General features: G+C 33.6%; 1 protein-coding gene across 1 annotated transcript; it reads left to right on the top strand.

Annotated features, from left to right (window-relative positions):
* The first annotated feature begins 8,971 nt into the window (after positions 1–8,971).
* LOC133321746 (mucin-5AC) lies at positions 8,972–13,095 on the top strand. Its single transcript, XM_061530825.1, has 5 exons — positions 8,972–10,151; positions 10,269–10,619; positions 10,746–11,443; positions 11,516–11,768; positions 12,683–13,095. The coding sequence occupies exons 1-5, from the start codon at positions 8,972–8,974 to the stop codon at positions 13,093–13,095; spliced, it is 2,895 nt and encodes a 964-aa protein (XP_061386809.1).
* Positions 13,096–13,626: the final 531 nt, after the last annotated feature.

Below are 13,626 nucleotides of genomic sequence, written 5' to 3'. Positions count from 1 at the left end.
CACCACCAAAGACATATTGCCGGTTTGTGTTAACATTTTCAAAATTTGTTATCGTGGCAATGGATCTCCTTTCTTATATGTGATTATATTTTAATAATCTAAGTCACTACGCTCAAGTTCATGTAAGACACATTTTCAGTGAGAGCAAGGGAAATGTACTAAAGACTCATTGCATCTTAATGTAAGACGCATGTTCAGTGAATGCAATATGAAAATACACTCAAGACCGCGACAAAGGGAATTATTTTAGAATTTCAAATATCCCAAGATTATTTGATTTGTATACACATATTATTTTTTTTATTAAAAAAATACTTTTTTCTTTTTGTCACCTATTTCTATTTTCAAAATCTGATCGCCTTGAATTACATCGTAATGTGTAACGTATGTTCAGTGAATGCAATATGAATTTGCATAGTAAAATTATAGAAATTTAAAAAATAGGGTTCCCAAGTTCCATTTTACAATTCCATCTCCTATGGCATTGCTGTGGTTGTTCAGTGTGCATGTAAAGAAAATATAAAATTAATAAGATTTAATATTTTTTTGGGTGTAAACTAGAGAAAAACTTGTGAAAATTAGTCAAGTTTCTGATATGGAATATACCAAAAATATTGTAATTGATTTAACCTGTGTGCCTTAACCTCAATTATTAAAAAGTAAAATAAGGAGTGGTATGTTCAGTGAATGCAAAGTAAGGGCCGTTTAACCTCTTCATTTGGGGAATTGGAATGTTGCGACAAATTGAAATTTAATATTTACTATTTTTCTTAACGTTTTCATACACCTTGACCCATTGTATTATATTATTACAGAATGTGAGCTATAATTAAACACAATTTACACGAGCATGTGTGTATTTGTCACCAATAATTTTATAAAAATAGTCTAACATTCAAATGGAAAATAAAAATAAGACCAAAAAGAAAAAAACAACAAATAAACATCAGTAAAGATATTAAACAATAGGCGGTGACACAAACCTTGTCATTTGTTACAGCGGCAATGTTCACTGGCTTTGCGTCTCGTTCTTCTCTACACATCAACAACAACGATAAACGTCATTATCATCCTCATCATCACAATTTTATACTGACGACGTTGTCGTAGTCACTACTGACGATTCGATTCGTGTAAATAGTGTAAATACTATTTTTCAACAATTGCAGCAATTGGGAACAACCATGCGGACATGCAAAAAATGAGCGAAGAACCAACCTGCCTGACAACGACGAAGTGAGATATTCGTTCGTTTCTTTGGATCGGTTATTGGGGCTTTTCTTTCTGTTAGTATTGGTGATCTAGGAAATAATAATGTGTGGAGACGATGACGAGCACAGTTTGTTTTATTTATTGCTTAAGCAGGCTATATTAAAATTATATTACATGTGGGGTTTTTTTATTTGTGTGTGGGGGCCACACAATCTTGGCCTGTAGTGCGGCTGGTCTAATGGTGGCCCCCTTGTAAATTCTTTAAATAGCCGGTGCGGAAGGTACTTTTTGTGTGTGTGTTTTAATGGATTGGAAACAATTTAGATATTATTGTTGATTTATATGCATTACAAATTATATTTTCGAGAGAGTGGGGAGGGAGAGAGATAAAGAGTAAAATGGCAATTTTCTGTTACTCAGAGAGAAAAAACATGTTTGAAGACGCCTATCAGATGATAATGACAAGTCAAAGAAATTGTCACTCTAAATGACTTGTTTTATTAAAACATGTTTGTAGTCGAAATTTATAATAAAATTATACATAAAATATTTGAGTCGTAATCAAGATCAAGACCTATTTTTAAGGACGTTCCAGGGAAAACAGCCGGGTATCAGCTGTTTCTGCTGTCAAATTATGAAAACGTAAACAAAGTCCAAATTTTTGACATTAGACTTGAGAAAAAACAGCTGATTTTCGCGAACTGGGTGAACTTATTAATAGATCTTGAGATAATTTAAAATACCATCACTTAAGTGAAATTCTAAAAAAAAGTTGAAAAGTTGATTGACAATATTTTATAAAACATTAACAGCTGGCATTAGTTATCACGCCTCACAATTCAAATCGATTTTGGCGGCAGTCTAAAACGGCGAACGAAATCTTTTATCGGGTTAACTATCAATGGAATTGACAGTTTAAAACCATTGGGTTAACGAAATCCGGTACAATATAAACTCTTCCTCTGATTGGAAATCGATAGTAACTTTTATGTTCAATAAATAGGTATTCCATATAAAACAGCTGATTATCCGATTAACTGTCAAATTCTAGTTGAACTCGAGGTGAAATGTTGCCAACCATGAGAAATATTACTATATAAAATTTTTCATATGGACGAGTAAAACAGATAAACTTCTTTTTATTAATAAGACATTATTTTTTAATAAAATTTAGTTTCAGCATGAAGCTAGGAGAGTTGTTTCATTGCAGTGGTACTGTCATGTTCTTTTAAAAGGGCGTGAGTGAGTTAATCAGCTGTAAGTTAGGGTTCACTAGTTTACTTTTTGCCACATCAACAACAAATACCCATTATTGTCGGCAACCCTATTTTCAATATTTACTAAAGTGCAGTATAGGATATTGTGTTGTTTTTTTTTCTTTTGTTTTACAGTCATTTGTTGTTGTTTATTTTTTTGTTGATCAAATAATGCAATTGCGTGTCATTAAATAAAAACAAAAATCTCTATAAAAAAATCAGCAATATTTATGAGAGATACACACTGGCCGTCTGACTGCGTTCGTTCTCTATGTATCTACGAACGAACGACGAAGTGGACAAATGCAAGCCAGCCAGTCAGACAATCAGCCTTAAGCATCGAGCAGAACATGTTAACAGATTCTAAAAGATACATACATATATGTATGTCTATCTAGCTATTAGGTCAAGGACACAATAAATGTAGGTATATATGTATGTATATATGGCGTTTACGACATACATATATGATTGGCTGCTTTGCTAAATAGACAAATAAATTTGTGTGTGTGTTGCATTGTAAATGTCAAATTAGTAAAATAATTTAATATGGGCTTTAGAGCTATTTATGCATAAAAAACTAATAAAATAGTTTATATTTTAAAAGGAGGAAAATTTGGAAATATAAAAAAATATATTAAATATATAAACTTCAAATAATGCTTGCTTGGTTAAACGTTTCATTTAATGATATATTTTAACTGCAGAACCCTCCTAAAATAAAGATATACGATCTATAGAACCCTTTATTTATAGAAGGACAACAGGCCGTATTTACATAGCATATACGTGTTTAAGCCACGTTGTTTAAACGTCATTCCTATTAATAGCGCATTTAGACTTCACTTTATGTCGTGATTATTATCTCAATTTATTTGCTTAAATGAATCAATTTATTATAAAAACATAAATCCACTAATTATTTCGATTTGTTCATAATCATGTGCTAGCGATAATTTAAAATTTCTGAATAAATTTAAATTTGTATGTATTATATCATGGTAGTCCATTTAGCGCAGCTGATGTCTCGATTAACTCTCAATGTGGGTAATTTCTACTTGAAGTCGAAAAATTTGACAGATGGTTTAAACAAAAACAAAGGTTTTTGTTTTGATACATAACCTTATTATATCATCATTTTAATAACACTAGTCTAAACAGCAAAGATTTAGTTCACCGATCTACTAAACGTGTCGATTTAGAAGACATAGTCTAAACGTGTTTTAAAGATAGATTATAGTCGGCTTAGGTATTCCTAACATAATATTTGACATAAATCGATAACAGTCAATAAGGTTCCTTTGATCGAAAAAAACTTAAAGGGATTTTTAGATCGAAAAAATACCCATACATGTCATTTAACAAAAAAATATATATATTTTCTTTTCAAACTGCAACTCGTGGGAAGTATATCTTTACCAATATATAAATAATATATGCCATTTTTGTTCTCGATTGATCGTGTTATGATGGATAAGAACATTCATCTGGCATCCACGACAAAAATATTCATGGTTGTTGGACACAAGGAAAGAAGTTGACAGTCCAAACCGATAGTGTGTACTCAACTTTAAGTCGTATAGGGGGAGTATGAGTATTAAAAGTAACAATCTTAAAGTTAACCTACTAGACTGACTCTCCAACACAGCCAGACGTCACATAGAGTCAATAATGAATTTGCTTGATTTGTTTTTGTTGTGTGTGTACTTTTTTTTTGGATTTCTGTACATTTTGTTCTCAAATTAGCACCATTTAATGTTTGTTTTTAGTTTAGTAGTTCAATGAAAAATTAATTTTTACAAAATTCTGTATTTATATATGCAGTTGTATTAGGGTGTGACGTATAAACATATTAGAAGTAATATTTATTAATATTGCAATATTAAATAATATAATGTAAACAAATATCAGCTGATTGACAAGTATTGTATAATTCTAATGCGGGATTTGTAGATCGAAATACTACCATACAGGAAAAAGAGAGATTTTCTCTGCAAACTATTCGGTGTTAGAATAGGTTTGGCAAATATATAATAGCTGCTATATAATTAATATAATAATAAAGCTGTCTACACACTATCACTTTTTATCAACTGACGCCATTCTTATATTAAAATATTCATGGTTGTTGGACAGAATTTTAGTAATCGATAAAAAAAAGAACCCTTAAAGTGAAAACTGATGGTGGGCAAGCCCTTTTCATCCCGGGAGATCAGCTGGATATAAACTGTACAGCTGATCTCCCTGGATGACCACTGTTACTGACTCGGTCCAACAACCATGAATATTTTCATGGATGCATGGCGTACAAAAGGGTATCAAAGTGATAGCTTTATTATTATATTAATTATATAGCTATTATAAAATCTGGCAACCTTCCAATAGTTTGACATGGTCGTATTTCGATCTACTATTTATTAAAACGTATGATTATTATTGTTAATACTCATATTATTATTGTTAATACCCCTTAAGACTTAAGGTGGGTACCTATTATCAAGATCCATTAATAATGTCACCCAACAACCAAAAGTCTCAAGACTAATGTCAAAAAGTTGGACTTGGTTTTTTATGTTTTCATAATGAAAGTCAATTCACAATAATTAAGGCGGCCAGATTTTGAAAATGGAAATCCATGAGAGATCATGGACCGAATCAGCAACAGTGGTCATCCAGGGAGATCAGCTGTACAACAGCTGCTGTTTCATTTGCTGTCAAAATCCGTTATCCAAATTTTTGACATTAGATTTGAGAAAAAGACAGCTGACTTTCGCTTGCTGGGTGACATTATTATTGGATCTTGTTGATAGTGTGTATTCACCTTAAGTCTTAAGGGGCGTATGAGTATTAAAAGTAATAATCATTCGCTTAAATAAATAAAATTCAAATAGTAATCTGTTAAATAACAAAAATGCAATTTATTTCGTTCTCTTCAATTTTCCGCCACACACCCCCACTCCAACCTAATATATACCGATACACAAATGCCTCTGCCTATTTACAAATTATGTGTAAAAAATCACTTGTTGTTATGTTGAGAATTATAGAATCGACTTATTGACTTGGGTTTTTTTGTTTTTGTTGTTTTTTTTTTGTCTATATGTTTAATAATTACATATATACACATTACACATATGCTCATAGTAAATTGGTTTTGTCGGCCAAGAAATAAAACAAAAACAAACAAACAGAATACAGTTCTTCTGGCTCTCGCCATCTTAGGCGAGCACTCGCACGCTCTCTCTCTCTCTCTCTCCTGCCTGTCATGCATGCATTTGATTTGATGCAAGTGTGTGTGTGTACATTTTACATAGATTATTGGGGTCAGACTTGACTTTAAAGTAGTTCAAATGGACAGATATGTAGCATGACACACAAAATAATATATATATGTAAGAAAATAAAACTATAATAATTGTTGCATAAAATCTATATATATTTGGGTGTGTGTGTATATATGTATGTTTTTATAGAAAAAATAGTTTGGTTTTGGACCTTCATATGCTCTACTACTGGCGCTGCTGATGCTGCTGCATTATTACTTGTGTTTATTTTTTATTTTTTTGTTGTTGTATCCATTTTATCAATTAACATTTGACTGTTAATTAACATTTACTATGAAATATGTTTATTGTGAAAAATATATACAGTGGTGGCCACAGAATTAAAACATTTACTGTGGTAAACATTTTTTGGTCAGCCCTCGATTCGTTTGAAGTATTTTTGAAATTTTTTTAATTCAGAACACTTCGATATACTGCACTCAAGAGATTTAGTGTGAAAATGGAAAATTATTTCATGCAATTTTTCCATAAATAACGGTTTTTATGAAAATACATCGACTTTGAAGTGGCCATATAATTAAAACATTGTGTGATTTTTTACTAGACTGCATTTTTTGAAAATATTTTTTAAAAAAGCTCTTTAATTTAGTTAAATTATGTAAACTAAGCACCGATAAAATCATTTACTGATAAAAATTTTTGAAAAAATCTGTAAAATCTATCAAAAATGCCAAAAATGTGTTCAGTACACCTTACATTCAGAAAATAACCCTTATTATAGAAAATAAAGGTCCGAATGCACCAGAAATTTATAGAATTAGTAGAAAACAATAAATAATTCTCAAAATAAATAAATATTTGAAATAAAAACTCAAAAAATTGGAATTAACCTAAAAGAACGATTAAATTTCGATAGCCTTTATTGAAGAAGGCCGGAATATTTTTGCAGTATGTGAGGAAATATCGATTGATATTGGCATTTATTATATGAAATCGATTGTTCGAGTAGTACACAATATATTTGATCAAAAAATATACCAGTCACAACAGAAAGAACAGAGATCAACACCTAGGTTGACGAGTAAAAGTTTCTGCCACACAGCAGCATTTTTGATGCTCAACTCAAGACTTTAAATATTTGTCAAATTGTAAAATTTGTCTTTCATTTAGGCTAAAATAGATTAAATGGGCATTATTCTATTCAAAAAATATTATTTTGGAAAAATATTGTCATGTTCAATAGATTTTAAGGGTCAAGAGTTAACCATCAAACATGATGCTGTGTACCAGAAACGTTTTCTCGTCAACATAGGTGTTGATCTCTGTTCGTTCTGTTGTGACTGATAATTTTTTTGATGAAATATATTCTGTACTACTCGAACAACCGATTTGATATAATAAATGCCAATATCAATCGATATTTCCTCACATACTGCAAAAATATTCCGGCCTTCTTCAATAAAGGCTATCGAAGTTGAATCGTTCCTTTAAGTTAATTCCCATTTTTTTGAGTTATTATTTCAAATATTTATTTATTTTGAGAATTATTTATTGTTTTCTACTAATTCTAGCAATTTCTGGTGCATTCGGACCTTTATTTTCTATAATAAGGGTTATTTTCTGAATGTAAGGTGTACTGAACACATTTTTGGCATTTTTGATAGATTTTACAGATTTTTTCGAAAAATTTTATCAGTAAATGATTTTAACGGTGCTTAGTTTACATAATTTAACTAAATTATAGAGCTTTTTTAAAAAAATATTTTCAAAAAATGCAGTCAAGTAAAAAATCACACAATGTTTTAATTATATGGCCACTTCAAAGTCGATGTATTTTCATAAAAACCGTTATTTATGGAAAAATTGCATGAAATAATTTTCCATTTTCACACTAAATCTCTTGAGTGCAGTATATCGAAGTGTTCTGAATTAAAAAATTTTCAAAAATACTTCAAACGAATCGAGGGCTGACCAAAAAATGTTTACCACAGTAAATGTTTTAATTCTGTGGCCACCACTGTATATATTGGAGTATTATTATTGTAATTTGTGTTTGTCTGACAATGTGTGCTTACATAAATTATTATAAAAATCGATTAAGTAAATAAATTGTTTCTATTAGGGTAATTGTTGATAAACAATGCTGGGATGTTGTTTATAGGATGCAGAGTGGGTGGGGGCATATATTTTATGTTGTGACCGCCGGCGTTGTTATCATACACAATAAAATTTTTATTGGAACAAAATTTAAGATGTTATTTTGTTTAATATTTTTTTAGAAGAAAAAATTAATACTAGTTATTTATAAATTATTTTAATATTAAAAAAATAAATTTTATTTTTTATAAAAAAAAAAAAAACATTTAGAAAAATTTTAAAATTTTCATGACAAATGTCCATGGCAAGTGAGCCTAATTAGAGTCTAATAAAAATATTCAAAAACATTTTTTTATTAAAAAGCAAAAAAAAAATCAAAAGTTTTTATAAATTCTAACTTTTAAATATTATATTATTTTTATAAATATTTAGTATATAGATATTTCGAATTTTCACTTTTATTATTTACTAATTTTTTTCCTTTGAATTTTGCTAATTCCTTTTTTCTTTTCCTCTTTTCATTGCAGACTGTTTCAAAAGAACAAAAATAACTATATTTAACAAAAACAACAACAACAAAAAGCAAATAAAAACAACCCCCCTAAGGAGAAAGAAACGAAAGACTTGAACTCTAAATAATACCAACCAACAACAACATACAAAAACAACAACAAGAATAGCAGCAACAACCCAGAATCAACAACAAACAAACTCTAATGTTTCTAAACTCAACAGGAATATCAAAAACCACAGTGTCTCAGAACATTGTTTTGTTTATTTAAAGAAGAGGAAGAAGAGCAGGAAGTCGTCGTCGCCTAACTTCAAACCAAATCAAACCAAATTTCTATTTGTCAAACAACAACAACAAAAACATTTCATCAAAACAAAGCAAAGCAATCATCATATCATAAACAACAAATCAATTCTTTTCTTGTTTCCCCCGCCTATTACTTCAAAGAGAACGAGTGAGAGAGAGATCGTGAGTGACAGTGAGAGAACAAAGGAAACAAACAGCTGTATCACAATTTATTCATTATTTCTTCTGAAAGTTGTCATTATTTTTTAATTTTTCCATTGAAAATTTAAAGAAAAACTAAAGCAACAACAACAAAACCACAACAAATGTATATTAGCAATAGCAGCAACATTGGTATGGCCACATTGTTGCAAAACAATAAAAATTGCATGAAATCATTGGTGGGACAAACAGCAGCAGCAACAACTGGTGGCCAACAACAACAACACATTATTGTTGGTGGCAATGTTGTAAGCACAGGCATCAACAACAGCAACAACCATAATACCACATTTCTAACATCAGCCAATCAACAAATTGCTGGCAATCATCAGATTGTTAGTAGCTCCGCATCGAACATCGTGGCCACAACTACAAATTCGGTGGTTGGTTCCGCTGGTGGTGCTATCACTAACATGGTGATACCTAGCCCCACCCAAACCATTTTGCTTACCAATGGTGCAACGGGGGCCTCAACAATTATTACCTATCAACAATATCAGCAATTGTTGGCGCAGCAGCAGCAGCAACAACAGCAGCAGCAACAGCGTGTATTGGTTTCACAAAATGTAGTCAATGTACCGATTGGCAGTGTGGTGAGTACCAGTAATGGTGGCTTGGCTGTTATCACTGACAGCGTTAACACGAGCTCATCGTCGTCGGCGGCGGCAACAACATCGGGTACCTTTTTGCTAACAAATACCTCAGCAGCGTCGTCCGCATCAACATCATCCTACCAACAGCAATTGCAGCAGCACATAAATGGCGGTGGTGCAACCAATAATGGTGTTGTTGTTACCTCAGCTGGCTATTTGCAGCAACAGCAGCAGCAACAACAACGTTTGATTACCACCTCCTCGTCCTCCTCAAGTGGAGCAGCCAACACCACCACCACCATACGTCACTTTTCACAATTCTCACAACAACCCGCCGCCGTCACCACCACCACCGGCAACCAGCAGCAACAACAACGTACAACGGTATTAATAAATCGCAACAATAATACAATTATTGCTGGCAATGCCACACAACGTTTGCAACATGCCACCATTTTGAATACGGCCGGTGGCAAGGCCATTCCAGCCACATTAATTAAGACTCAACAGGTGCTAAATGCTGCTGCCGCCGGCAAGGGGCAAATCATAAATGTTGTTAAAGGCTCGCCGATTACAGTGGCCAATGCCAACAAACATCAATTGTTGACAACAACAACAAAGGCAACTGCCACTAGGACTGTAACTGCCAACTTGCCCCAACAGCAGCAGCAGCAACAACAACAGCGTTTCGGTACCATAACCACCGCCAATCTGCAACAATTGAGACCACAGCAGCAGCAGCAACAACAAGTGAAAATAATTAAAACTCAAGGTATACCACAACGTGCCACTATATTAAATAATATAGCAACGGCAGCAGCCACCTCCTCCAACTCCACCACCAACACAACAACAACAACTATTTTGAATAACAGCAATTTAACCAAAAATCAATTTCTAAATTCGAAAACTCAAATAAATGCTGTTACCTTGGCTCCCAACAGCAGCAGCAGGACCACCTCAGCTGTGCTATTGAAACCAATAACATCCTCCGCCTCAGCAGCAGCTGGAAACAATGCAACACAAAATTCAATTATCACAACATCCTCCTCCGCCCTATCAACCAGCACTTCAGCATCATCATTTGCAGGCACTGTCGCCAACCACCTAACTTCTTATACGCAACAAACTACAACAACACCACAAAATCAAATGAATGGTCACTATACTAATACACAACAACAACAGCAGCAGCAACACCACAGCAATCACAACAACAACAGCAACACATTTAATAAGAATCCAAATAATCTTCAGCAACAACAACAACCCGCCTCAAAATTAGTTCCTAATGGCCATATTATTCATAACAATCAACAGCAACAACAACAAACCACAACAGCATCAATTAATCACAACAACAACAGTTATATTACAACACCCTCATCCTTATCATCATCGTACAGCAACAATGTAAACCAAAATTATAGCAGCACCACCACAACAGCTAGCAATACTTCTATGGCCAACAACAACAACAACATTGGTTATTCCACCAACTCCTCATCAACATATGGCACAACCTATGGATCATGCTATTCAACAGCTTCCTTATTTACATCATCTAATAATACCAGCAGCACCACCACAACAACAGCAGCAGCAACAAACAACAATTCTTCCGCATCATCACAAGGCGCCTTGGTTAAATCAACGGACTCATCTGCCACACAATTAACCAATGGTACCACGGAGACAACAAACACCACCACACCTTCTGCAACAGATGCAGCTGCCACCACCGCCGCCGCTGAACCCGAAGCCGAACCTGAACCCGAAATTGATATTGTCATCAATAATGTTGTATGTTCCTTCAGCGTACGCTGTCATCTGAATTTACGTGAAATTGCCTTGAACGGTGCCAATGTGGAATATCGTCGTGAAAATGGTATGGTCACAATGAAATTAAGGCGACCATATACCACAGCATCCATATGGTCATCGGGACGGATAACATGTACCGGTGCCACATCGGAGGAGCAGGTAAGTTATACATTTTTTCCTTTAAATGTGAGAGAAAATAGACTAATCTCTTTTTTCTTCTTCTTTGGGCAGGCCAAAATTGCAGCACGCCGTTATGCACGCACCTTGGAAAAACTGGGATTCCGTGCCCGATTCCACAATTTCCGTGTTGTCAACGTCTTGGGCACATGCAGTATGCCATGGGCAATTAAAATTGTTAATTTCTCGGAAAAATATCGTGAAGCTGCCAGTTATGAACCGGAATTGCATCCAGGTGTTACGTATAAGCTACGTTATCCCAAAGCTACATTGAAGATATTCTCAACCGGCAGTATTACAGTTACTGGTAAGGGGCATTCAATACATTTATATATTCAATATACCAAAAATCGAGCTGTCAGAAGAAAATTGGTTGGAAAATGGACCTAAAATACGAAAATTGGTAGTGACCTTACGTGGGGGCAATACCGAAACGTGGACCGATATTGATAATTTTCGTTAGGAAGATTTAACACCCTATGATAATCCAAAATATCAAATTATAGTCAACTCGGTTGAACAGGAAGTTTGAAATCCCCAAAATACCAAAAATTGAGGTTATGTTATTGTGGGCGCTATAGTAAAATGTGGAACGATATTGATAATTTTTGGTATGATCATTTGGCATCCAATAATAACCCAACCCCCAATCAAATTATAGACAATTTGGCTTGAAAAAAATCACAAATCTTCCAAAATAGCGAAATTTGGGAAGAAGCGTAATGGGGAGGCTATATCAAAACATGGACCGATATTGATAATTTTTGCTAGGAAGATTTTACACCCAATTATAACTCAAAATATTCAATTAAGGCCAACTCGGTTGGAAAAGGGCGTCTGAAATACCAAAAATATCGTAAATTGAGGTTATGGTATTGTGAGGGCTTTAGTAAAATGTGGACCGATATTGATAATATTTGGTATGATCATTTGGTACCCCATGATAATCCAACATATCAAATTATAGACAATTTGCTTGTAAAAAATTCACAAATCTTCTAAAATATCGAAATTTGGGAAGAACTGTAATGGGGAGGCTATACCAAAACGAGCACCGATATTTATGGGTCCCTTACCCTTATGGTGGAGGCTATACTAAAACGTGAACCAATATTGGGTACTACAAATTTTTTAAAATCATAATAATTATTTATATTGAATTGAATTAAACACATGTATTTATTTGATATTCTCTCTTTTTATCTTCTCCAACCCACACAGCTGCTAGTGTTGCACACGTTCAAAATGCCATTGAACACATCTTCCCGCTTGTCTACGAGTTCCGTAAGAAACGTTCACCCGAGGAGTTGGAACAATTGCGTTTGAAACAATTGCAAAATGCCACATTCGAAGATATTGAAGATGTTGAAAAGGTGTTGCTGGACGATGATTTCCCCGGCATTACGAAACGCAAATCGAATACATTGGACAAAATGCCCAATGCCAAGAGAAAACGTACCAAATTTGGTGGCGATGAATTCGGTGATGATGATGATGAATTTGGTGCCGATGATCCCGATGAGACATTAGTTGGTGGTGGCAATGCGGCTGCCGATGATGACGATGATATGGTTATGTATGATCCCAACGAATCAATTATAGCTGGTCCTGAAGATGATGATGAAGATTTGTAAAGCAACAAAAACAAAATAGTTAAGCAAAAGCAAAATACAAATGAAAACTAAAAAATATATATATTGAATATATAGTGAAATAATTTATCTACACACATATACATATGAAGAAACACACAAAAAATATGTATTTTGGAAGAAAACAAATCATTCACCCCCCGCGAATACCAAACAAATCTCCCAAAACAAACAAATGCAGGAAAAACAAATCATTGCTAAAGGCGGTTAATATATCCGAGCCGTTTGAATAACCACGAAAATCATACTTGCAAAATAACCATTGGAGTAATTTGAAATCTAAAATCAAATGAATTTATGGATGGAACTGTCTTGAACTTTGGGAGCATATACAAAAAGGCACTCTTCAGTTAACTCAATCCAACTCCAATCCAATCACATCATCATCACCATCAATCAACTTACCACCACCACCACATGCATGCAAAACAAACAAAAATACAGACAGAACGCCCTGTGCCTGTATGTGTGTGTTTCAAACAACAAAGAAATCAAATCGACTTTTTTAAATAT

Source organism: Musca vetustissima, unplaced genomic scaffold (assembly GCF_032173495.1).
Source record: "Musca vetustissima isolate MV318-11 ecotype Yass unplaced genomic scaffold, APGP_CSIRO_Mvet_v1 utg78416, whole genome shotgun sequence".
NCBI classification, from domain to species: domain Eukaryota; kingdom Metazoa; phylum Arthropoda; class Insecta; order Diptera; family Muscidae; genus Musca; species Musca vetustissima.
Note: the sequence above shows the minus strand (reverse complement) of the source record. Positions and strands in the feature narration are given on the sequence as shown.